Source organism: Triturus cristatus, chromosome 3_2 (assembly GCF_964204655.1).
Source record: "Triturus cristatus chromosome 3_2, aTriCri1.1, whole genome shotgun sequence".
NCBI lineage: Eukaryota > Metazoa > Chordata > Amphibia > Caudata > Salamandridae > Triturus > Triturus cristatus.
Window position 1 is genome coordinate 685664128 of NC_140584.1, and position 26050 is coordinate 685690177.

Here is a 26050-nt window from a genome sequence, read left to right on the forward strand (position 1 = left end):
CTCTTGCGAACAGCGATCTCGATTACCTCACGACTTTCTTAGCTTTACGATTTCCTTCAGCACGTTGCGGCTTGGGCCAGGGGCGGCGATCTTCATTCGCAGCCTCAGTTATGATGACGGCTTGGGCCACAAACATCTACACAGCAGCGTGGATGATGATTTACGCTGCGGGGGCACTTTCCAACCAGCACCACGGACCCCAAGGCAGTCTCAGGCTGCACATGCACAAAGCGTCGCTGTGACTCGGTTGGGCTTCTGGCCACACAGACCCGGAGCAATGCTTACGAAGGTATCAGGCTGCAAAAACACACACACACAGCGCCTCTGAGACACACTTGGAAACTTTGATGTTCCTGAGTTTCCACAACAGGGAGCCAGCTCTCTTCAGTCCCTTGGAGACAAGTTACTTCGGGACACAGCAAAGTCCTTTCAAGCAGGGGGACACGCCACACAACAAAGTCCATTAGCCTCTCCTTAGTTAAATCAGCAAAATGCAGGCCAGCCCCAGAACACACAGCAAGGGTCAGTCCATCTCTTCAGTCTCTTCAGCTGTTCTTCCTTGGCAGAGGTTCCTCTTGACCACGAAGTAGTTTCAATCCTTTTCAGTCTTGATCAGTCCAATGTTCAGGGGTTTCAGCTCTCCTAGTTATACCACTAAATGTCTTTGAAGTCTTTGTGTATAGGGGGCACTGTCCAAACCAGGTCTGGGTGTCTCCCTGCCAGTGACACCTTCCCTTGATAGTGGGGGTCTGGTTCCTCAGTCACTCAGCAGGAAGTGGAGCCATTCTTTTATGGCAGCAGCCCAGGCCTCTTCACATCCAGGGGGCTACTCCTCCCCCTACACTACAGATGCAGGTCAGCCTGTTGCTGTCTCATCTACTCCTCCCCTGGGTCATGACATTTCCCAGATCCTATCACATTCAAATCCAGACAGCCAATCCACAACCAGGCAGAGACACACACAATTGTTAGAACAAAAAACCCAGCCACTTCCAAAAGCGTTGTTTCTAAAACCACAATTCAAAAACCACCTTCACAAAAAGATGTGTTATTAAATTGTGAGTTCAGGCACACTAAACTTCACCTCTCCATTTAAGCCTTTGGGAAGATAGGCTGGAAACATATTACACAGCTTCCACCATTCTGTCCTATGTGCAAGATTGCCTTGCAACAGTGAAAAACGAAATTGAGAGTATTTCACTGTTACATGGTACACGCCTAGTACATGTCCTACCTTTCACAGACACTGCACCCTGCCCACGGGGGTACCTTGGGCCTCCTATAGGGGTGTCTGATGTGCATGGAAAGGGAAGGGTAAGGCCTGACAAGTGGGTGCACATGTCAGGATAACATAGCAGTTAGAAAACTGAGCGCAGGCACTGCAGTGGCAGGCCTGAGTTCTCTCTTTAGGGCTACTTGTGTGGGTGACACAATCAGTGCTGCAGGCCCACTAGTAGCATGTGCATTACCAGCCCTGGCACACATAGTGCACTTTACTGGGGACTTTACTAGTAAGGCAAACATATCAATTATGGTCAACCGATTACCATAACACTTTATATAGGGAGCACTTGCAATTTGACACTGATCAGCAGTGGCAAAGCGCTAACATCTAAGTTGGCAACATCATGTCAGAAAAAAGGTCTAGGGAGAAGGCAAAACGTTTAGGGAACTTTAGCCAAAAAGGGCCAAGTCCAACACTATCCCAGTGAACTACTGTTGTATCCAGGGCTCTAAGAGTCCGATTTACAGTTTAGTGGGTAGGATACTACTTCACATGGTGACAGTCTCACGCTGTCTTGACCAGATCTGTTTTCACCCACCTCGTCAAGTAGGGATTGGTATCTATTTTCTAGTTCTTCCTCCCTAATGTGTAGCTCGTTTCTCTCTTTTGGCCACTTTCAGTAGCTCCCCTCTATTTTGAACTATTTGTAGCTTATGGTCGTGGGCCAAGATAGATTTGGCAACATCTTGCCTAAAGGAGGCCATTTCTTTCTTAAACTCCTCTTTCAAGTAATAAATGTCTTCATTTGTAGCAGGGGTTCCAAAGTCACCTTCAAAATTGGGTTTAGATTTAGTTCAGTCCGGTTATCCTGCATGGTCACTTGGACTGGATTGCTTAGATTGTGTTTCTTGGGAACACAAGAGGTTTTTGATATTAGGCACTTTCGGTGTCTTGACTGTAGATGTGGCGTTTCTGAGACTGGAGAGTTGGTGGATTGCGTCAAAGAAATTAAAAAATGTTTACTCTATTGGATCAATACCAGGAAGAGCCAACGACCTGTTATCTATATTTTAGTACAATAAATGCTTCTCTAGCTGTGCAGTTAAAGCTACTCTGGTCCCTCTTTCTTCCACATTTGTGAAATCAGGGCACACGTAGGGGAGTTGCCTCATTGGAAATGCATTGGGTAATCAGTTCTGCCTTCAGCTAAATGTGAGATTTCCACATGTGTTTTTATTTCTTCACGCCAATTTGCCTCCAGTTCACTGTCAAGCGCTATGGGAGATGACATCCTAATCTCTCGTGGGATCCCGCCATCTCATTTGAGTCTGCAAAAGACATACAGATGATGGACGGAATGCAGAGCAAATCAGATATTCACCCCCAGTCAAGAGATCCGGGTTAAATCCATCGTTCTTTTGCCCACCATGCCACCCCAGTTTAGACCCAGCCATTTGCAAATCAGTCTTGACCTGGCATGGGGAGCTAAAAAACTATGGGTTTAAACTCAGATCACTGTATTGGGGTGAATGTTTGACATTGTTCTGCATTTTGTCCATCAATTGCTCTTTTTGAAATTTGTCACCCCAAGTGGGACGGGTATGCCCAGACAGGGGTCCCATGCTCTCTTGGAGTCAAGTTAGCCTGGCTGATGAGGGGTGAAACCCCGAAACTGGTCCTAGGATGCTTGTTTCCAGTCCAGGGAGGACATGGTCTGGCAGTTCGGGCGGGACTGTTCCCAATGGAGCAGGCTCAAGACTGATTTGCCTATGGCTGGGTCTAAACTGGAATGGCATGGGGAGCAAAAAACGATGGATTTAGGCCCAGATTTTTATACTGGGGTAAATGTTTGACATTGTTCAACATTCTGTCCATCGATTGTTCTTTAGGCATCTCATTTGAGTCTGGCTTGCTGTTCACTGCAGTGGGCTTGTAGAGGATGCAGGTTAGATTTTCCCCAACTCAACTGCTTCGGGCCAGACGCTGAGCCCAAGCACACCCACCCAGCCTCTAATGCTTGTAATAGGTGTGAGAGGAGAGTTCACAACCGCCTCTCACCGGTTTGACAGTGGACCTCTTCTTCCTCCTCATCAGCACGATGGCCGCTTCATCTCTTTCAAACCGCCTCCACTTCAGTGCCAGGGTCTCACTGTCTCCTTCAACTTGACTTTGGTTCCAACCCCACTGACTTCTCTCCTAGAGCGGCTCAGCAAACCATACACCTTTTTTGTCATCTTGCGGTGGTGACCATCTTGAAAGTCATCTGGCAGGGTGTGGGAGCATGCTGCACTAAAGGAGTTAAAGGCATTTTCTGCTGCTCACCCATCGCAAAATTTCATTTCAGGGGTCTCCATTGTTTCACCTCAGTTGTACTCGACTTATTAGAAGCTGTAACTCACTTGCACATAATTATACACAGGGAAGGCCGCTTCCTGACAGGAACTCGGCAAGGTAACGTCTAAATGGGTCCTCGTCATAGCCACGACCTTTAAATATCACTATTTTTTAACGTACGAGTACAAATGATTTATTGCATGTTTTTCTGCAAAGTTTAAGCGTGCATCCGTTGTCATTCATTGATTACTTTGCAAGGCAAGCATCTAGACGATGCAAACATTTATAGTAGTTTTTGCGCCTACGAGCTTTTGAACAAAGGTGTAATTTCATTGCTGGCAAACTACCGCATGCGAACCTGAGAAAGTAAGCAGGTAATTTGTTGGCAAAAGTATTGAATGGCTCGCGGAGTTCTGGAAGTCACCTGCAATGCATTTCAAAGGTAAGAGTGCACACGAAGCTGTTTTCATCGAATTGCTTCACTTAGCCTTTTCCGTAGTTTGCAGAGTTCAGGTTAGTGTTTCTGGTTTCACTGCCAAACAAGGACTCTGTTGGGTAGACGGCATGTAAGTGCTTCAGGATGTTCAGCCATTGAGTGATGCCGTCCGGGGCGATCGATAAGGATACCATTCTACACGCGACATCTCCCTTCGCCTCTGCACTGGAGTGGGGTTTATCCAAAACCCCACTCCAGTGCAGAGGGCCAGATAATCAATGTCGATTGTGTGCAGTGCCTCCTAAAGATCCTTTATAACCAGTAAAAGGAGTTTTGCGGTGGCTGTAGGTAGTAGAGAATTAGCACGGAGGTGTCAGCTGTCTCACAGTCCAAGGAAGAACAAGTGCCAAAGAGCAATTCAGTGACACAACACAAAATCTTCCATTGCACAGTGGTCTGTTCAACAAACACAAATGTCTACTTTAGGGCAACAGAAACATACACCGCTAATCACGATTAAATAACAATTAGTAACAAAAAGCTAATAAATACCAAAATAAGTTTTGTTTTAAAATGGTGCAGTTACACATGTATGAATGTGTAGGATTCCACAAAACACAATATCCAACCCTGGAAACAATTGTGGAAGTGCCCTGCAAGTTCAGGAATATAGAAGAGCAAGTGTAGGACAACCAGGCCTGGTTGAACTGAGGTGGGCAATCTCCAGACATTTCCCAAACTGTGCGAATTTTAGGCTGATTCGTAGTTTTCTGAAATTTACAAATTATTAGAGGATCAGTGAAAGATTTATTAAGCATTGGTTTGCATTGTCACAGCACTTCTTGCTTGCAGAAAATATAATGCTTGAATTACCTGCACCTATTATCACAAGATAACTGGAGAGAATACCTGGAAATTGACTATTTTTAGCTGAGAAAATACAGTACATCCCTCCAGAATAGCTCTGTGGTTTGAGCATCCGCGGCAGAGATATGTTAGTAGCCTGCAGATCACAGGTTCCAGACTTTGACACTTTTAATATTTGGTGCTAATAATGCTCAACTAATTGAACTCTTTATGATTGACTTTAGAACAATGAAAGATTGAAACATCCATGTCCAAGTCCCAAATTCTGACCTGCAGGTTACACAAAGATCTCTGCAGTGGGTAAAGGTAGATTAACCTCTTGAGGAAAGTAGAAAAGAGAACAATTGTGTCTCAGGCGCCAGCCTTCCAGAGACACCATCGCGGTTCAGCATACCATGCACCTCTTGAAGGCTGGGGACTGAGACACGGTTGTTAACTTGCATCATCTTCCACCAGTCAGAGGCTTAGTCGATAAGGGTAAGTGGGGGGTGATGGGGCGTCTTCTCTGTTACACCACGGGCAATGGGGTCTCCTCTTTGGGAGCTCACCCAAAGATGGACCAGGAGGCACATTAGATGCAGTTTGAGGAGTGCCCATGTATTAGCTGGTCCTAGAACCAACACGATTCTGTTTGGAAATATAAGACCTTTTGCTGTATTTTCCATCTACACTAACCTTTGTGGCATATATTTCTCAAAGTACAAATACATATAGCTGTTTCCCGAATGTAATGGCACGTTTAAACTAATTTTCCCTGCCGGGTTGGATGACCACTCCATGAGAAATCGAAAAAACTCACAACATTTTTATAGAAGCATTCTCTTTTACAAGGATTCCATAAAATAGCAGCGTGGCATGTGGTGTGTATATTATTGCCAGCTTCATGTCCTTGGATGCTTCCTGGCTGTTGTAAAAGGAAGGCTGCGCAGTTAATCCTCATTGTCAATAACCCTTGTGCTGCGCATAAGTACTGCTTGACAGTAGTGGAGCATGCCACACTGGGGTCAAATTGACTACTGTCTAATGTGCGTTATCTCTTGTGCCGAGTATAACTTGCCTTCAATTAAAGTTCCCCCAAGGTATTCCTGACGGTAACATAGTAGGCCAACACGGGCACAACCCAATTGGGCAGATAACCCTGAAAAGTTAACCACTGTTTGTGGATATGTCATTTTTTGAGGCTATGCTGATGAGTATCCCATGATGTGGTTCTGAAAATGGCTTTGTTAATTTATGTGTTTGGACACATGCCCAACTGTGCCCGCACAGTTTATAAATTAAATAAATGTTCACTTAGTAAATTGGCCCCATGGTGCCTCCTGATTGGCAGACTACTCTTGCATGCTCATTAATAGTTGCTCACAAAGCTTCTAGGTTTGTTTAATGAAACAGTTTTTAGGTCTTGCCTAGCGAACGCAGCGCATGCGCTGCTTCGCCCTGGCAAGTCTATTGTTGTGGCTTTTCTTAGCGAAGGGAGACAAACCATGTGCGCCCACGGACAGTCGATGTGCGCGTGCATGGCGTCTCCTCTGAAGGGGGACAGGAGATGTGCACTCCGTACGCGTGCACATCTCCTGTCCCTGTGTGACCACAGCGCGCACATGGCTCACTATACTTTTACTAAGGCTGGGTGCGTTTAGCTTGTTGTTAGAATTTCACCTCAGAATGCAGATACCATGGCGCGTCCAGAGCCTCAAAGACTGAGCGAGAGGAGGGACGGGGCAATCCCCATGTTAATATTTTAGTGACTAAATTGTCAATTTCGTTTTGCACCCTTGCAAAGTATATCGAGTGGACCATTATTTCGATGCTGCTGCACTATAAAGAGGCTGAGTGCTGGGCCCGCCCCAAATAGGGTGTGAAACGTTAATCGTTTGCAGAACATCAGGGAGAGAGATCGGTCTCTGGAAGATACACCCTCATGCAAAACGCTGGTGAACTTTCACTTGGTATCTCTGAAGCTGGAAGGCGTTTACACTATAAAAAGGGAACAAAGCCCCTCATGCAGAAGTAGTAAGCAGGCCGCCTCGATGGTTCAAGTGCTGGTGCATGGCACTGGTCTGCTCCACACGACACTGATTTCACAGTAAACATCGCCCCCTGGTGGCTGCACATGGGAAACAGTTAATGGGCAAAAGATATTTCAAGGGCTTAGGCGGGTGACAGCGATTCCGCTTTGAAACCGGGTGATTCTTTGTCTGTGACTTTGCATGGACATCTGCCGAGTTTTGAAGGATGTCACGCTCTTGACTGCACCAACAGCAACGTGAAGCGGTGATCCCGCCTGGAGTGATGCAGTTTACTACCTTATTTGGCGGAGTCTAAATTCTGAGATGAGGGATTCCTACCTGGCTGATAACCAGCCATTAGAGTCGACTAACAAATGAAGCTGTCAAATGACTCTGGCCTAAAGTGTCGGGTGGAAAAGGCCTCTGATTCAGGGGTGTTCCACAGGCCAGTGCAGCCCCTGCAGCGCCGAGGGCCCCCGACCATCCAGGGTCTCCCAAACATTTCAGAGAGGCCCCGTTACGTTAAAGCCAATGCATATTTCTGAAATATGGGAGACTGAGAAATGCCTCATTCTGCAGGGGTGGGGGTGGGCGGCATCATTTTAGGTTCCGCCACAACTGCAATTTACTAATTAGTTTTAGAAATCGTTTGTGTAAGCACCGATTCCTGTGGTAGTTACCCATTTCTTTGGGTAAACGTGAATGTGCATGGGAATAGCACTCCGTAGGGCTCCGATCTCCGTAATGGAGCCCTCCCCTACAGCAGACAATGCTTCACTGTGACTGGGAGGGTTACCTCAGAGAGTCGGTCGTGGAAACGATGGCGGACCTTCAGAACTGGGGCGCATCTATCTATTGTGCAGCGGGGTCCAGCGTGAAAAGGGCCCACCGAACCCCAATTACATCTATTTCTTACTACACAACCAGTGGGCTGCTTGTTGACACTGGGGAATGTGGCACTCTTACTACGTTACTGCTTCAGAAGTAGGCATAGTGTTCCAGACATGCTGAGAAACACCCTTCAGCTGGTCACGGGGTTTAGACATCTGGGACCTTGGCCAAATATCCACTGTCCAAATTTGGTGGTGGAAATTCCACCACCTGGCACGGCACTGGCACAATTAATGCTGGAGAACACCCCCCCCCCCCTCAATCCGCCACTCTCAACACAAAGTGTATTCTTCCAGGGTAGCTGGAGCTGCTTTAGTGGAGAAACCTCCCCTGCCTTAACAGAGAGCTGTAAAATGTCCGACCACCTGCTTGGCTTTGGGGGAAAATCCGCAGCAAAGGAAGATCTGCTGCCCAAACTCTAAATCAAGCCTTTAATTTAAACCTATTTAATTTGGTGACTTTCTATAGCTCCAAGATGTTGCGTTAATCACTTCTGCGTGCTGTGAGGAGTTGGAGTTTGGGGGAACAGTAATAGAAATGGAAGTAACGACGGAGAGTGGCAACATGGCTGTTGAAAATGGAAATAATCATATGTAGTGCAGAAAAGTGAAGGGAAGCAATAGAAGTAGGACTGCTGAGATGTGGAGAACTGGACGACAGTGCAGAAAAGCAGGTGGCGAGTGGAAATTAAAGATGGAAAAACAGTGTAGGGGAACAAAAAAATAAAGATAGGCAGACAAAGAGTACAGAAGACTGAACATTGCCCTGCTGGCGAAGTTGCCATCGTTTAAGATGGGTTCAAATATTAGTTACAGTTCTGCCATCTAACAAGCCATTCAGCTGGACTGTCAAACTTGAATGGACAGCTTTGCTGTCTAAGACTTTACCCACATGGTCTGTAAATGTATGAGATCCTATACTTCCTAAGGCTCCACCCTGCACGTCTATCCAGAAACGATGAAGACCTATACTAACTGACCTATAATAAGACCAATGGCAGATGGGTGGACTAATCCTCTGATCATACCACCCTTTGATCCGTTCTTGGTTAGCCTGAATGTTGGTCCCTGTTTTAATCATGCACTTAGCCCTTTTATTCCTCAGGACTAGCCAGCACATAATCCGTCACGAGTGGGTTTCTTTCTCCTTTCTACACTAAAGAGTAAGAGGAGTTCAACGGGACTGAAGCCTATCCCTGGTGAGAAGTTCGACTGGTGGCAAATGTCAAGCATGGCAAGCAGTAGTCCCAGTTTCTCCACGAGTGCTGCTCCAAAGTACACGTCACATGAGAAGAATGTGCAGCAGAAGTAGCTGGAGTGCTCACCTCAGGACTGTCCACGTTCATATAACAAGCATTGAAAATGCAATAGGTCTCGCCTTTTAAGTTAAAGCCATTTGCTTTGCTAATTGTATTGTATAGCAAAGCAAATGGCTTTAACTTAATGAACGGCGAGACCTATTGCATTTTTAATGCTTGTTAATACAGATATAACATTTTTTTAAAAGTTACTTTTCTTTTCTCAGATGATTTGTTGCTATTAGTCAACCAAGGAAGGAAATGAGTGATAATTATCAATGTATCACTTATCCCACAGATATTTTCCATCATGTGCAGACTGGCGCCAGGGAACCTGTGAGCATTGAACACCTAGTCTCTGATGCTGTTTAAATTAACGTTTGATTTATTTTGAGAATGATACCGCGGCTCTTTAAGCTCTTTGTGGCTCGGGTCCTCTAGGTTTTAGAAACCTCACTTTTTTGCCGAAACTAGGATTTAAATAAAACAGGAGTGCTATTTCCATTTCGAATTAAGTTTCGGAAATGATTAGCCGATGTCCAACAATTCTTTAGCTGCTCTCAGGTTTAAGCACTCACCACTATGGGCCTTATTACTAGTGTCCATGTTATTACAGTGAGGACTGAAATCTCCATATGAAAGACGGGGAGGAAATATGCAGGATCATCACAAACACGCATTCCTGCATGGTATTCCCCAAAAATGTGTAATGCCGGTCGTTTCCCTGCAGATTACTAGGGTAACAGTAATTCTGAAGTGCAACGCCCTTTCAGGGGGGCTCAAAATAGTGGTGACTATTCCGGGCAATTCAGAATGAGAAACGAAGGGAGTTCCACTGATATCTGTTAGTTGTTAAAGCTTGCCTTTTCACCCTTTTTCTATTCCACCATTTTATTGTCGCCCTTTGCATTACAGAAAAAATATGCTTGCGCAAAAATGCTATTCAGATGCACTTGTAAGTTTTTTAATATTGTAGTAATTTTTAATCGTAGCTGTTTATACTTGGATCTTGTTTTGATAGTTATTAGGTCTGCCTAGAGTAATGGTTAGGAAGGTAATATCTGGCTAAAATGGTGGTACTTCAGTACAGGCCGGTGGCAGCTACTCTAATCTTGCAGCATGGGATATCAATAGATACCAATAGACAGTGTATTTACAAAAGCAGTAACTTGTCTTGTTCTTCATATAACTGCTATGTGATACCACGTGTAATGGTGACAGGATCTGCATCCAAGATCTATAACATGAAACATACGTTTCCTTGTCATCAAAGTTTTTACTGTTTATATATATATATATATATATATATATATATTTTTTTTTTTTTAACTTGCAATGGTTTTTTATTATGTACCGGGTATATAGTAATTATTCTGTAAAAATGAGTACATGGAAAAATCGGTATGAAAGACACCTATGTATTTCTGAAATGGGAACAAAATATAGAGTTTAGAAACAGTAGATATTTGCACATTTCTGAAATTGGGAATACTCATACTAGCAAGAGAATTATCAGTCATTTTTTAGAATGACTTCTTTTTTACGCAATATCTTTCATTTGGAAGGCAGAAATACATCGAGAGTCAATAGATAATAACAGTTCCTTTACAAATCTGAATTACCCAAGTCTCCCGATAAAAATGGTACCTCACTTGTGTGGGTAGGCATAGTGCCCGCGACAGGAAACGGCGCAAAACGCAACGTGGTCACAACTCAATATCGCTGTGAAAATGTACCCTTTTTTGGCAGAGCGCCTAGCTCTAGTTTTTTTTTTTTTTTGAAAACCTTTATTTACACATCGAATATTCAAAGTCATGGGCCTACAACCACATGGGCCGGCCGCTAATGTAGAGAAAAGGGAGGAAGACAATAATACAGCAGTCATAAGAGCCGGAGCGAGCCGCACGCATAACGGCTGCAGCCGCCCACAGCTGAACATAGCACTACCGAAAGGTTTCTTATTAACTATTTGTAAAGAAAAACCACAAAAAGAAACTTATACCAGGCAAAAGAACTCCATTAACAGGGACTTGCTCTCACATGGGCGGGAGACAACAGCGACAACGCAGCCAATTACACAGTTATTCGTGTGAAAAAGGGGCAGGGGGGCCGGGAGAGGATCGGTCATCAATCCCGCAAAGCGACCAGGAACATCAAAGTCAAGGGGACATCGTTACGTCTGGTGCGACCACCAAGGGGGGGGGGCGCAGATATTCCCCCGATAGGAATTCCAGGGACCCCACATCTTACTCCATGCCCTAGGTTTGCCTCTGGCCACGTAAACCGTCTTCTCTCGGAACATGCACCAATCCATATTTTCGTTCCATTTCGTAACTGTGGGGGGCCGACCGGACCCCCAGAGCTGCGCAATGTCCCTTTTAGCGATCATGTTGCCCAAAGTCACCCAGCGTTCTTGTGCCACATCGCAGTCAGTCGGTTCCCATACATTCAACACACATCGCCGAGCCTCAGGGAGCAGCGCCACACCCGTAACCTCCTCCATCACTGCATGTACACCAGTCCAGAAACGTATCACCCTCGGGCACTCCCACAGAATATGAAGAAAAGTACCAAGCAAGCCACAACCCCGCCGACATAAACCATCATCTGTGTAACCCATGCGAAGCAAGCGGGGACCGGTGACATAGACGCTATGTAGTATCTTCAACTGCACAAATCGAAGGCGAGCCGGTATAGCAACCTCCCTCGGTGAGGCTACGGCCGCGACCCAGTCCTCATCATCCAGCTCTAGGCCATCAGCGACCCAGACCTCTCGCAAATGTGTGAGGAGGTCCGCTCGAGTATTAATCAGTTTTTTGTAGATCAGGGAGATAGTACTATCTGGCAGGTAACCATCAAGCAAACGATCTTCCAACGGGGAGGCTTCGGGGATAGCTGCAGGACTCGGGAAAGCGGAAAGTAGCGCATGGCGCATCTGCGCATAACGAAAGAACTCCCTATCGCTCAGCTTATATTCCGTCTGAAGAGCTTCAAACGATTTAAAAGCGCCCTTCGTCCAAAGATCCCCCACACGACTAATTCCGATCAAATCCCACTTCTCAAAGCCTTTCGAACGCCATAAACCTCCCAACGCATCCGACGCATACAGTGGAGTCGCACGAGACAGACAGCCCGTCCATCCCGTAGCAGCGGTGGCGCAGTGCCAGGCGCGCACTGCATTTTTCGTAGGACCGGTCAATTTAGTACTTCCCTTCGTAGAATAAAGCGCCCTATTGAAATCTCTGCCCGGCAACAGTAGCTTATCCATCTCGTACGCGGGGTTCACCGCCGGGCCGTATGTCCCATGATTCACCGCCACCAACTGGGACGCCCAATAATATCGTCTAATATCAGGGAGAGCTATGCCACCGTCATACCACGGTAGGGTCAGTTTAGCGAGAGCAATGCGCGGCCTCCCATCCCAAACTATCTTCCTCTGTAAGCTCTCTAACTCACTAAAGTACAGGGCGTGCACCACGTCCAGCGTATTCTGCAATGCATACAGAAAGCGTGGAAGAGACATCATTTTGAATAAGGCTGCCCGGCCAAGCGGCAATAGCGGGAGCCTACGCCAACGAGCTACATCGGCCCGCAGCCGCTGGAGCGGGGGCAACAGATTCAGAGCATAACGGACCGCCGGATCGAGGGACACTTGGATACCTAGATATTTAAATCCAGAATGTGAAATCTGAATTGGACAGCCACGCGGGAGAAGAGGGGGGTCGCCAACCAGCACATAAACACAGGATTTCACCCAATTAATGACAAGCCCTGAATTGCGACCAAAGGAGTTCAGTACATCAAACAGCACTATCAACGATTTCCGCGGGGAGGTGAGATAGAGCAAAATATCATCTGCGTAGAGTGATACGCGATCCTCAAACGTCGGTGTCCACCGAATACCCGTCATTGAGGGTTCCCACCGGAGCCACGCCGCCAGGGGCTCCAACGCAAGAGCAAAAAGAAGCGGGGACAGGGGGCAACCCTGCCGCGTGCCCCTGCCAAGCAAAAAGGGGGCAGAGACTCTACCATTCACCACCACCTGCGCCAGTGGTTCCACGTATAACAACTTCACCCATCCAATGAACCCAGGTCCAAAACCAAACCTAGCCAGCGCCGCCCAGAGATACGGCCATTCCAGCGTGTCAAACGCCATCGTGGCGTCCAGTGACGCCAAAATGGCAGGCTCCCGAATAGAGTCAACTCTCGCGAGGACTCCATGGAGGCGCCGCAGGTTCAGCGCGGTGTTGCGATGCGGAATAAAACCAGACTGATCCGGATGTACCAGGTCACCGATGACTTTAATCAGACGATTAGCGAGCACTTTAGCGAGAATCTTAGGTTCAGCGTTTAGGAGTGAGATGGGCCTATAAGACGCACAGCAATCACGCGGCTTGCCCTCTTTATGGAGCACCACAATGGTCGCTAGACGTTGATCACGCGGTAGGGCGCCGGCCTCTCAGGATGCAAGAAACATCTCGCAGAGATGTGGTGCCAACATATCTGGACGAAGCTTGTAAAGCTCGATCGGAAGGCCGTTAGGGCCGAGAGCCTTTCCTGAACGGACCAAGCGAATCGCCGATGCTATCTCATCGTTTGTAAGCGCCGCGTCCAGCAGTTCTTTATCATTGACCGAAAGGCACGGCAATGCAATATCTCGCAGCAATTGACAAGAGTCGTCTTCTGGCCTCTCCGAGACCGGAGAGTAGACCTCCCGCAAATGGTCCGTAAAGCAGCTAACAATCTCCATCGGATCCGTAACACTCACACCATCAGCACGCACGCACAATCACCGGGACCACACGACTCGCTCGCTCTCTCCTCTCCAGCCATGCAATCAACCTTCCAGCCTTGTCACCAACATCATACAAGCGCCCCTGTTGCTCCCTACTAGCGAGCTTGGCAGCATCCGTAACCAACGCCCTGTAATCCGCTTGTTTCAGGCAAAGGGTATGGAGTTTGTCCCGTGTGACCCTCCGCCCGAGATCTTCTTCCAAGTCAGTTATGTCCGACTCCAGGCGTACCACCTCCTCAGTTTTACGCCTCTTAGCATGGGAGATCAAAGATAGGGCCTGCCCACGGATGACCACCTTGAAAGCCTCCCACAACGTTACAGCCGATGAGACTGAACCCTGATTTTCCTCAAAATAACGGTCCAGAGACTTAACCAAAAGGGCACGAGTTGTGGGGTCATGCAAATACCAGGGATTAATCGGGGCCACCCTCCCCTCTGCCCCCATGGCCACATCTACGTGAAGCAGGACCGGGGAATGGTCAGAGATGCCACGGGCCAGATGTCTGACCTCCCCGATCATTTGGGCTTGGGCGGCCGGCATCAGCACATAGTCCAATCTAGATAAGGAGCCGTGGACGCCAGAGTGAAATGTAAATTGGGCGAGCCCCGGATGCATTGATCTCCAACAGTCCACAAGCCCCATAGTGTCGATAAAGCCACCCAGCCAAGAGTGCGCCCCGGGGAGGTCTCTGGGAGGGTGCCGATCCTCTCTACCCGACACCACAGAATTGAAGTCACCACCCACCAGCAAGAGGCCCTCCGGGAGCCCAAGCAGCAACCCTCCCAAGTCCGCAAAGGTAGTGGTTTGCAACCCCGGGGGGACATAAACTGAAACCAAACACAAAGTCTGTCCTTCCCACCGGCCCACCAACACCACGTAGCGCCCCAGGTCATCATGCATCACCTCATCAATTTCCAGCGGGAGAGAGGATCGAACCAAAATGCCCACCCCTCTGGAGCCGGTTGTAAAACCAGAGTGGGCCACCAGACGGTAGCCCTTTCTATTCATAGCATGGCATGAGTGTCCCACCAAATGCGTCTCCTGCAACAGAACCACATCAGGAGAGAGACGTTTCAAATATTGTAGCACCACCCCTCGCTTCAATCGGTCCCCCAAACCATTGACATTCCATGTCAAAATGCGCAATCCCCTACCCCCCATTTCCACAGCAACGGACACCCCACCCACGTCGAGAGCTAAAAACAGCGCACTGATTGCCTGGTACAAAACGAACACCACACAAAAACAACACCCCTACCGCCACCCCCCCAACTCCCGCTACAAACCCCCCCACCCTGCACCCCTGCACAAGACCATTAAGCCACCCCAACTCGCAGTGTGCCTGTCGCCCCACCATAAACCTACTCTACGGAAAGAAAGAAAAAAAAACCCCGAGGAGGAAGAGTCTCACCAGATACCCCGCGGCCTCCCAATGATGAAGGAAGGGTAATGCAGTCCTAGAAAAGAAAAACCAGTACATCAAACCCAAGTCGGGGGTGAACACAAAATTGTCAAGGAACCACAAGTCATTCGTTCACCCGTGGTCCGCTGATCCACCACCCACATCCGCAGCTCATTCCTCCCCGCCGTGCCGACGGTGCAAGGTGTCAAGCCAGTCCTCAACCGCCTCGGGCCGGTCGAAAAAATGAGTCTGTTCTTCCAATTCAATGCGTAACTTGGCCGGGAAAAGCATAGAGTACTTCAAGCCCATGTCCCGCAGCCGCCGCTTGACAGTCATAAAACCCATTCGCTGTTTTTGCACCGATTGTGTAAAGTCAGGATAGAAACTGATATCCGCATTGTCATATTTCGTCGGGCCATGCACACGGGAGGCCTGCAGGATTGCGTCACGGTCCCTGAAGTTGAATATCCTGGCAATGATAGGTCGCGGTGGGGCCCCAGGCCTCGGCCGGCCCCCCGGAACTCTGTGTGCCCGCTCCATCGTAAAGAATTTGCTGAGGCCTTTCGGCGCTAGTTTGGTCAGGATCAGATCTTCCACAAAGAGATCGGCCGGCCCATCCTCCGACCGCTCCGGCACACCGATGATGCGTACGTTATTCCGCCGGGCCCTGCTTTCAAAATCCTCCAGTCTCTTGGCAGAGAGGTCGCTGAGGGCCCGCAAACTACGGATCTCCGTCTACAGTTCCGAGACATCTGTCTTGAGGCCAGATGATGTGAGATCGAGTGATTTGACCTTCTCACTACTTTTCGACAGATCAGCCTTAAGTAAGTTGATATCGATCAACACGGTGTCCAGCTTGTGGGCCAGCGAGTCGAATTGCTGGCCGACCGAGGCCTTCATGGCGTCCATGGCACCCATGACGTCTTGTAGTGTCAATTCCGTCGAGGGTGACGGGCCCTCCTTGGCTGCATCTGAAAGTCCACTCGATCCGGGAGATCTCTTCTGCTGGGCATAGCGGTCCATGTTGTTCGCTTGCACGTAGCTACCCCTCCGGGGAGCTCTAGACTTGTGCTTGTCGCCGTCCAGCTGGGTCGTCATCACTCAGCAGGGAGAGCAGATCCAGTATACCTGTTAGGCGCAGCAATCACCCTGGGGACTCGTAGAGGAAAGTCAAAAATTAAAGTGAAACCAGGGGGGGACGCCCGCCCAAGACCCTAGTGCCGTTGTTGTTCGATTGGAGCTCGGGGACAGTGCCAACCCAAGTCCGGGGTGGCGCCACGGAGCAGGCCTCTTTCTGGAGTACAGGATAAGTCGAGTTCCCAAAGTCCGATTTAAGTCCCGAAAACGGGAATCACCTCCGCGTCGGTTCACCAGTAATATTCCTTCAGAATAACAGGATTATAGCCAGGATAGACGTGGGAGGCCGCGAGGGTCCCGGGAGCCCTGTGCCTACGCGTCCCTCTTGGTTGCGCGCTAGGCTCCTCCTCTGTTTATATTTTTTAATTCAGAGTCGCAAAGCTGGATAGTGAATAATTGGCATGAAAAGACCTCTGTTCACATATAACAAAATAGTTTCGCGTCTCTCTGGTCTTGGGGCAGTCGGGGGTTACTAAGCAGCATCAACGGCTGTTACCGCCATCAGACACCGGTGTCCCTTTCCCTCCAGGTGGATAACCGAGTTACTTCCCCTTTACAGTTGAGTCTCCATGGCTAGCTAGATCGAACATTGAAGGGTATTTTACAGTACGCTTGCGGCCTAATTCACAAAGAAACATTGTGCATTCACACCCCTAGAAGGACTCCTGTGAATGAGTGTAGATGGTCCATTTTGGTGATTTCACACTCATTCCCAGTACTATGTCTTGAAAGGTGGGCCTGTCGCAGCTTCTCACATGTACTCCTGGGAACTAGATGTGACATCTGTAATCTGCACAGTGCAGAGTTGTGCCTATTGTAGGACATCGCATTGCAGCCTACTGTGCAAATGCACATTTTGTTCTCCATGGGAAAAACATTTTAACTAGTGGAAAACCCTTCCTGCCTACAAAGTTTGGGGGTGTTCATTTCCTCTTCCCACCGTATAAGAAGAGTGATCTAGTCCTTTGCTGGAATGAATCCTTAGTGTTTTGAACAGTTTGTGAATGCTCACAAAATCACAAGGCAAGCCACGCCTCTTTCCTCCCACTCCCCACCCCCTGCTTCCCGTTTACTATCTTAAATCGTAATGAGCAGGTCAGAGTATTGCTGGTTCACCACCCTCAGAAATGTCTTGTAAAGCAGATGCCATCTGTTTGGTCCTAGCCAACTGAGCACTTTTCATGAAGCCCTCCACAGGCGAAGGTCAGTTGGCCTTTCTGCCTTATTCATCTGGTCATGTTCTAGCCAAGGGGTTAGTGGGACTGGTGCTTTAAGAGCTGTGCTTCTGATCAGAATACTAACTGTGTTATTGCAGCAGGGCTTCTCCAGAAGTCCAGATGTATACAATCTAGTGTCATGAGCCAAAACCAATCACTTAGGAAGGCCACGGTGAGAAATCATAACTCTATCAAAACAAAGTGGAGAATATCTTCCAAAGGCTTACTTAATGGGTTTCACAAAAGAGAAGAAAGGCAGGTACCTTCCGGTCAACAAGTTCCAGGTCCCCCTGGAGGCAGGACAGACTGGGTGCATATGGCTTGCCGATGAACCTAGGTGCAGAACACGGAGAGAAGTCCCAGAAGCTGCAATATGTGGATTTTGCCTCAAACAAAACAGGCACCATCAATAGGGGTTCGCTACATCCAGACAGATCTGTAAGCATAGATGACAAGCAACCGAGATGAGCTGCTTTTGGTCAGTGTTTTGTCTTCAGGCAGGGCTTTACCCTGAATTACGTTACTCCGGAAATAAGTCAGGGGTGACACTACAATGAGGGTCCCTGAATTACAGCCCATGATGTTCTCCAGGGGCAGGGAAGTCTGGCCGGTCTTATATGCAGGTAGCCACTATCTTATGCGACATGGAACATTGCCTCACAGAGGGCACCATTTATTTCTCACTAGGTCTCCATGCACGCCACATGCGCGTCTAAGAGATGAGACCTACTCAGTGAGCGATTGAAGGCCCTTGCCCATTGCTAGAATTCCATCCACCAACTGTCAGTCTTCATATAGCCTGTGAAGGAGCAGTACCTACCCTTTACTTAAGGTGGTGGTGCCCTTTGGGTGTACTTCCCCCTACAACAGCTTCATGCTTCACTGATGAGCACCACAAAACACATGGGCTACCTACGGTGGACACACTGTTGTCAGGACCTCTACGGCAATGACACCTGTCATCCAGAAGTTGATGGAAGGTCATGAATGGCAACACTGCCTTCACAATGTATTGACTGTAATCCCTACACCTGCATATATTTTCATGACTGAAATATTGTTTTAATAAGAAGCATACGTATATATTAATTGCACTTAAGCCAATATGGATGCAGGCTTATACATGTTAAGTTTCATTAAACTACTTCTGGCATCTAGTGCTTGCAGGTATGATTCTACCTGTAAACAGAGAAAGCCAGCTATGCACTCGTTTAATTAACTAATTGGAATTAGGAATAATACTGATGAAATCCCATCTATTTGACAAGTTTGTTTAAATAATTATAGGAATATATATTTTGGGACTGTTAAGTTCTTGTTGGAAGGAGCATTTGACCCAATCTAATAGAGAAAATGTATGAACGAGGGATCTTAAGCATTTCAAAATTATGTTTGATTAAAACTAGATTATTTCTCAGTTAAAGACACATGGAGTAAAGGTTAAAACCCAATTTCTCCTGGGAGAAGAAGTGTGGTCATCACAAATGACTACTATTTTGTTAAAAAGTAGAGGGTAAAAGTGGTGGGTGTCATTGGGTTTTAGACCCAGTGGTCACACTAAAATGTGAGCTGATCTACATCTATGCTACTTATGAAGCAAACCTCCACACGTAGCTTACTTTCAGGTAAGGAGAAAATGAATGATGAATTATTAATGCCCAGTAATGCACAGTATGAAAAAGACCACCAAGAACGATTTACACAGGCAATTATGCTGGTGCTTTATTTAGCTTTCTGTTAGCAGATTCCACCACTGTATTTTCCCAGGAGAATTTAAGAGCACATTCAGAACAGAAGAAAACTAAGAGTCCTTGATTAGTATTAGGAAACCGTGTTTGTGTATTTTTACAATTCGGTTAACACCTCCGTTAACACAGAAATATACTTTAATGTAGATTGAAAGTTTTCTGAAATTAAGAATTCTCTAACTTTAAAATTGTCCCAAAATATCTACAAGGAAAAAGCTAGCGACAAATAACTTGTTCATATCCAATGTCGCCTCCTGTGATTGGTTGTGGGAAGGGCTTTCAGCCTTGATTCATGTTTAATCAGAGCGCCCAGTGTCTATTCAGATCTTTGTAAACAAATACATTTGATTTCTTTAAAAATATGGAATTTTTCAGAGAGAAAAAGCACTGTGATGTTCATTATGAGGAGATTTTATTGACAACTGTATAGGTGTAGCAGTAGCGACTCCTCCGCTATGGTTGAGGAGCGTATCCCCCGCCGCCCTCAAAAGTGCAACAATAAAAAAACAAGCATATTATCGTTTTATTTTTCAACTTCTATGTGCTGCATCCTGGGGGCGGGGCCTTTTCAGGGCAGTCGGGAGAGGGAGTGGTGGGCAACACTTCTATCAGTGCGCATGTGTCCACATGAGCACTGAGCTATCTCCAACCCAGCTGAGTTGCTGGGTTAGAGACAGCAAAGCACAGGCTCCCAGTCTCCCTTGGAGCGCAAATTCCCAGCGAGCAGGCCAATCCTGACACTGCTCTCTAACTTGAAAGCAGCATCAGGATTGGCCGCGGGGGAGGCTGGAAGCCTCAGCTGCAGCGAGGAGAGGAAATGCAGTAGAGCGTCGGACTGCAGGCGGAAGGTAAGTTCTTTTTCTTTTAAATATTTACCTTTTTTACCCCCCACCTCCCCGTAGTCGTCCCCAGCCCCCGCTCCACCACTGCGCCTACACAGCAGCCGCTACTGAGGTGTAGTCACATATTTTGAAGCGTGTGATAGGAAGAACTAGGATTCATTATGATTTAGATACCATTGAGTTGGGTAACAGTAAACATATATTTTTCAGGGTCAAGATACCTGTAGCGGTGAATGTGTGCTTTACAAATACACTTGTCATGTTATGTTATTTCTAGTTTCTATTATCCTGAGGGGCAGGTATTGCTCTAAGTATTTTTTTGCACTTCGTTACTCATCAGTTTAGATCTTAAAATGGATTTTTCCATAGGTGACATCTGCTATGTGCTTTTTAGTTCCCTACCTCTACCACTGCCATTGTCCACCCACAGGGGGTCGTGAAGCCTGCTGCAGGAACTGAAAGTAAACGAAGCTTGAGCACTACTGTTTACTTTGTCTTTCTCCAGCTGGTCAGCAGCAAATAGGAGGCTGTTTGGATGGATAAGGGCATAATAAAATGTCAGCTTTGTGCTGTCAAAAGAGGTCAAAAGGTGTGTGGTCTCCCATCCACTACCACAGTCGTTTGTATGAATTGGCATCCATGAAAACATGACTGGAAGATTTTGGTGTCTACGAAATCAGTATCAAATATTTAAATTGTATTACAATTGTTTAAATAATAAACTAGAGATGAATATTATTTGTTATTAAATATAATTTGCTGATGAATGTGTTAAGCCTCACACATTAGGATTTATGATATTGGTTTTCTTTTTGTTCCAGATGTTGGTGGATTTTCCCACAAGGAAATTTTGCAAGGAGATATAATTTTTGACCACCTCATGCACACTCATGGTACTATGGCCGCTCCTCATGAGCCCCTAGGCTGGTCTTCGTCTCCAAACTTAATCAGTGAAATTGTAAATGAAGAAAAGCACTTTATTGAGTCCTGCGTGGAGCACGCACACACTGGTAATCATGCTTCAGTTGAGATTCTTGAAGACCTGCGGGAGAACACTTTATTTCAGGGAGACTATGTTGAGAGCACAAATGGTCCAGTAATTGCTGGAGGGTTGACCAGTATTAGTGAAGACTCAAGGGACCAGTTTGAGAACACTGTTCTACAACTGAGGGAGCACGAAGAAACTGAAACACCTGGACCACAGGGGAACAATCCCACAAGGAATGGAGGGAACAATATTTCAACTGAAGACATTAAGATACATTTCACCCGAAGTGGGAGTGGAAGCGGTGGATTCCTGGAAGGCCTTTTTGGATGCCTTAGGCCTGTGTGGAATATCATAGGGAAAGCATACTCAACGGACTACAAACTTCAGCAGCAAGGTGAGTCTTAGGTTCCGCAACTTGAGCAATAGATACTCTGATAGAATCAGATTAGGTAAAACGACTCTGAATATAAACATTTTTGTATCAACATTAACTGTTTTGACATTAGATTTATTGATTCTGTTAATGTTAGGGTGATTGTAGACTCTGTCTATTGATATCTTCACTTTTACCTTCTTTGCCTTTTATTGTATCAAGACAAAATAGTTAATTTTTTCATCACTGTATCCAGGATATTTGTTGGTGTAACCCAAGTGCTGATTCCGGTTTACACATTTAAGGAATCAAGAACATTTAAAAGGTTGTTTTTCAATACTTATAAGAAAACTGTTCAGTTCTTTCTCCCATCATGCCTTTCACATTTTTTCTCTTTTGCATGGTGAAAAGTAAATCCTGGACCCCACCTGCAACCAGCAGCTCAAATTTAGTCCTGATCCTAAAATCACAGGGAATCATTTAAAAAAGTGATACTTTCTTATTCTGCATGTCCCAAGGAACCTATCAGTGAGTGATGGGCATTCCTCCTCCTGACTGGATGTCTAGGAGACCTGACCTGAAACGCCTTTTTGACATTTCCCATCTAACTATAATGAAATGTTTCTTTTTCCTCTCGCACGTAGGAACCCATCAGGTAACTAGCTGTGATTAGAATTATAGGGTTTAAAAGCATACATTTAATGGTATAGGGCATTCCAGAATTCGGTAGGTCTTTCACATTTCAGAAATAAATAGCCATTCAGGTAGAGGTGAGTTTTGAATGGAGGAAGTGTTTAATTCCAGGGTGATAAAATAGTAGCGTTTCGATTTGGAATTGTGTTAATTTTCTCTGTGTTTTAGGGCCAGGCTTGGAGAAATATGTCTGTATTAAATGCTTTACTGTTTGGATTGCATGCATTACTAACTGTTGCAATTGGCGCAAGTGACCGCTCATCCAGTGCCTATTTTCTTAAATGCTGATGTATCCTTAAAAGCCATGCTGATGTTAATTGCAAACTTGGGGCAAATATTGTGTGGCGAGAACTGCACTTAATGTTGCTGCATTATATTGTTTTTACAGTATAGGTGGTATGAAATTAAGACAAATCACAGCTTACTAGGTTTCCCACACAATGTGTTATTTACGAAATCCATTGTGTTTCTAGTTTTCCCCTTTTCCCTCTCTGCTTGGCTTGTCTGAGCCGAGAAGTTCAGGCAAATTTATTTTAAAATTTGAGTATAAAATGTGTGACAAAGCACCAAACATATTTGTAGCTTTCTTGTGAGCTATGTCAGCCCAGTTATGTCAACCCACACACATCAGTCACTGTTTTTATAAGTAGGAGTGTAGGATGCTATGACATTTACTATTGCCAGTAGTTTTCATTAGTGCTGGGCTTGTCATCACATTAATAAATACAGTTATCAGTTTTTTATCATTTCCACAATAATTATGTATGAGAGAAAGTTCCGCTCAATGTATTTCCCTGCTATTTATGCTCACAGTTGTTGACCCTTCTGATAACACAACTTGATTTTGGCATCTAGTGGGTCTGACATGCCAGTTCTACTTTTCAAATGTGATTATCTGCTAATTGTTTGTTTTGTGCAAAAAAGAGGAGTTCTGAGGCTAATGTGGGAGTGTCAAACTTGCTTGAACAATGAAGGACGCATTCAAACTCATTCCCCACCTTGATACGTCTCAAACATATGTTGCGTTTGCATGTTTCTCTTTTAGTAGCGCAGAACTATAGAGTAATCACTTGAGCAAAATTTAGGTGCAGTACATTTTCTAAACACCATAACGTCCATGTCATTTTTGACTTAGTCAACCAGTCGATTTGCATTCTAGGGTTTTTATTTTGATATTACAATTATATGTGTCGCTTAAAAAGGCATGCAAAATGGTACTGGCTAAAAAGCGAGGAATTGCTAAATATGTTACAAATGACTGGGTGATGTCAGGTAGATTTGGAACGTAGCTGCAATTGCTCCCTTTTTGTAAGCAATCAGTCTTGTCAACTGACATGTATATTTTTTATAAAGGTATCATGGTACACAAAAATTACAACAATCATAGCTATCAACACGCAAAAGGCATTTTTGGTAAACAGGATTTTGGGAGGTAAACAACTAGCTAATTAGGAAATTAACACTGTGTTGCTTTTCATTTATGTTTACCTTAATTTGTTAACGTTCATTTTGTTTTTCAAACACACATTTCTGAGTAAAGCTAACAAAAGAACAGACAGCCCTAATTCACATTATATGTCCCAAAAATAACAGGCTGGCATAATTACTAGATGGAACACATAACATAAATTTGATTGAGGTAATAACAGGCGTCTCTAAAGAGGGAATCATTTATGATCCAAAGTTTGGGGACCCTGAAACGAGAGGAGTCATTGATGACAGAGGCTTAAACATCTGGACGACTCTGTCTCTTTTCCAGTTTTTGTTTCTTAGAAATACCAGTTTTAATGTCTATCCACTTGTATCATGGTGCAACTTGACATTCCATCTTTTTTGTTAGTGTTCATTATTGTTCTTCACAAATAAGGCCTGGATTACTTAATTGATTACTGGTTAATTACTTAGTAATAATCTTCATTACTCGATTCTTCTTTTTCTTCTGAGTAATTACTCGATGATGCATATCTTGTATAAACCCATGAGTCCCCACTCTCCAAGCTGTTTTGTTTGTCCTTTGGAAATAGACAATCCCTTCCTATAAATCCTAAACTCACCTTTAGGTATTTCTTGTAATAACAAGCTCTTTATTAGAAACACTGATGAAAACTGTGAGGTAGGAATGGTAGTAGAGTCAGAAGTACTGGTATAAGGAAGAAGGATCAGAGTAATGAAGATTAGCCGTAAATAATCCAGACATTACCTGCTTATTGCCTTCCTCATCCAATTCTTTACTCTATGAGGATGTACACAAGTTAAATGCCTATATCACAGTCTAATAAGGATCTCTTAAGGCTTACTACAAAACCAAAGACAGCCATGAGGGAGGCAAAATATATGTGTGCATTACCACACCAAGGTGAACACTCCCCAAAACATACTGCTACTCAGACAGAATGCCTATCAGGCTACTGTGGAATGCATCTCATTACCAAAACTCAATTTTGATCAATGAGCTATATTTAATCTATATTGCAGCACACAAATATAGGGAGTATCCCAAGTAGCAGCCTTGCAAATATCTTTATTGGAACAATTGCCCATTTTGCCTATGAAGCAGCTATACCTCTGGTAGAAAGGGCATGCACTGTTCCTGGAGAATCCGTCCCAGAGTCCAAGTATACTAGGGAAATAGTTTGATCCATTGACTAGGAATAGATTAGGAAGGCATAACCTCTCATTTCTAAACAAGAGTTAACAAACAATCTTTCACACTGTCTAAAAGCGCTGTATTATGCAGATAGATTTTCAAACCTCTTATAACATTCATAAGATGAATCTGAGAGTCTGAAGAAACAAACCTAGCAGGTTGAATAATCTCCTGATCCCTGCGAAAAGGAGGAGAAAATAGAGTCCAAGGTCAGGGTAACATTGTCTTCAAAACTATTCAGTTAAGGGTTCTAAAAAAGTAAGGCCAAGGAGTCTGGATGGAATGGAACCTCTGAGAAGACAGAAACCAATCGGTTGTATATCCATGAGAAAGAATGTTCAATGTTCATCTGTCAGTTACTGATTGTTTCCACAGGTCTAGAAATGGAGGTAGATCACCTCCCGACCATTCTAATCATGTGCACTTCTACTTTGGCGTAGTCAGGGCATTGCTTTTGATGTAATTTTCCTCATTTGACTTCCATCAGGAGTCATTGCTGTGGGCACCCTTAGGCTGAAACCAAGATCTAGTATAAAAATACTTCATGTTTACCCCTCTTATTCTTTGCAAAGAACATCTTATTCTTTACAGAAAACTTGTATCTGATTCTTAAAAGACTTCTGTAAGACCTCTTCAGCTCTTCTCCATAGTCTACTCCCACCAAATGACATTCTTTAGAAACAGTTCTTTTGTTTTGCATTTGACTTCCATCCTCTCAAATGTAAGTGGCTTCTAGCTGCCACTATCCGACCAGAAGCCATAGCTGATGCTCGAGATGATTAAAAACAATCTATAATATAAAGTTTGCTTGGATTTCCAGGCAACCCAAACTGAGTGCATCCTTTTCCCTACTGAATATCTGAAGACTGTGTCTGAAAATCATTAACCAGGGACTGAGAAGCATATGCTGCATATATCTCTTCTCTCATTGACAAATTCAACCCAGCATATGCTCACCTCACAGCCATCTCAGCTTTCTTATCAATGGGGTCAGAAATCATAATGTCCTTTGTGAGAAGAGAAGGCTGCCCGACCAAATTAGCCAGAAGACGATCAGTACCATTGATTGAGAAAGTTTGAAATCTCACTTGGCCAAAGGATATAATCTATCCACAAATCTCAGCCTTGCTATCCTATTAGGGTTTCCA

General features: G+C 45.4%; 1 protein-coding gene across 4 annotated transcripts in view; it reads left to right on the plus strand.

Annotated features, from left to right (window-relative positions):
* The window catches only part of MAP3K13 (mitogen-activated protein kinase kinase kinase 13), a 408282-nt gene that overhangs the window by 200336 nt on the left and 181896 nt on the right, over window positions 1-26050 (plus strand). For all 4 annotated transcript variants that reach the window (XM_085648731.1, XM_085648730.1, XM_085648732.1 and 1 more), the window contains one exon: window positions 21023-21583. In XM_085648731.1, coding sequence (XP_085504857.1) covers window positions 21023-21583 — 561 coding nt within the window. The remainder of the gene's footprint in view (window positions 1-21022; window positions 21584-26050) is intronic.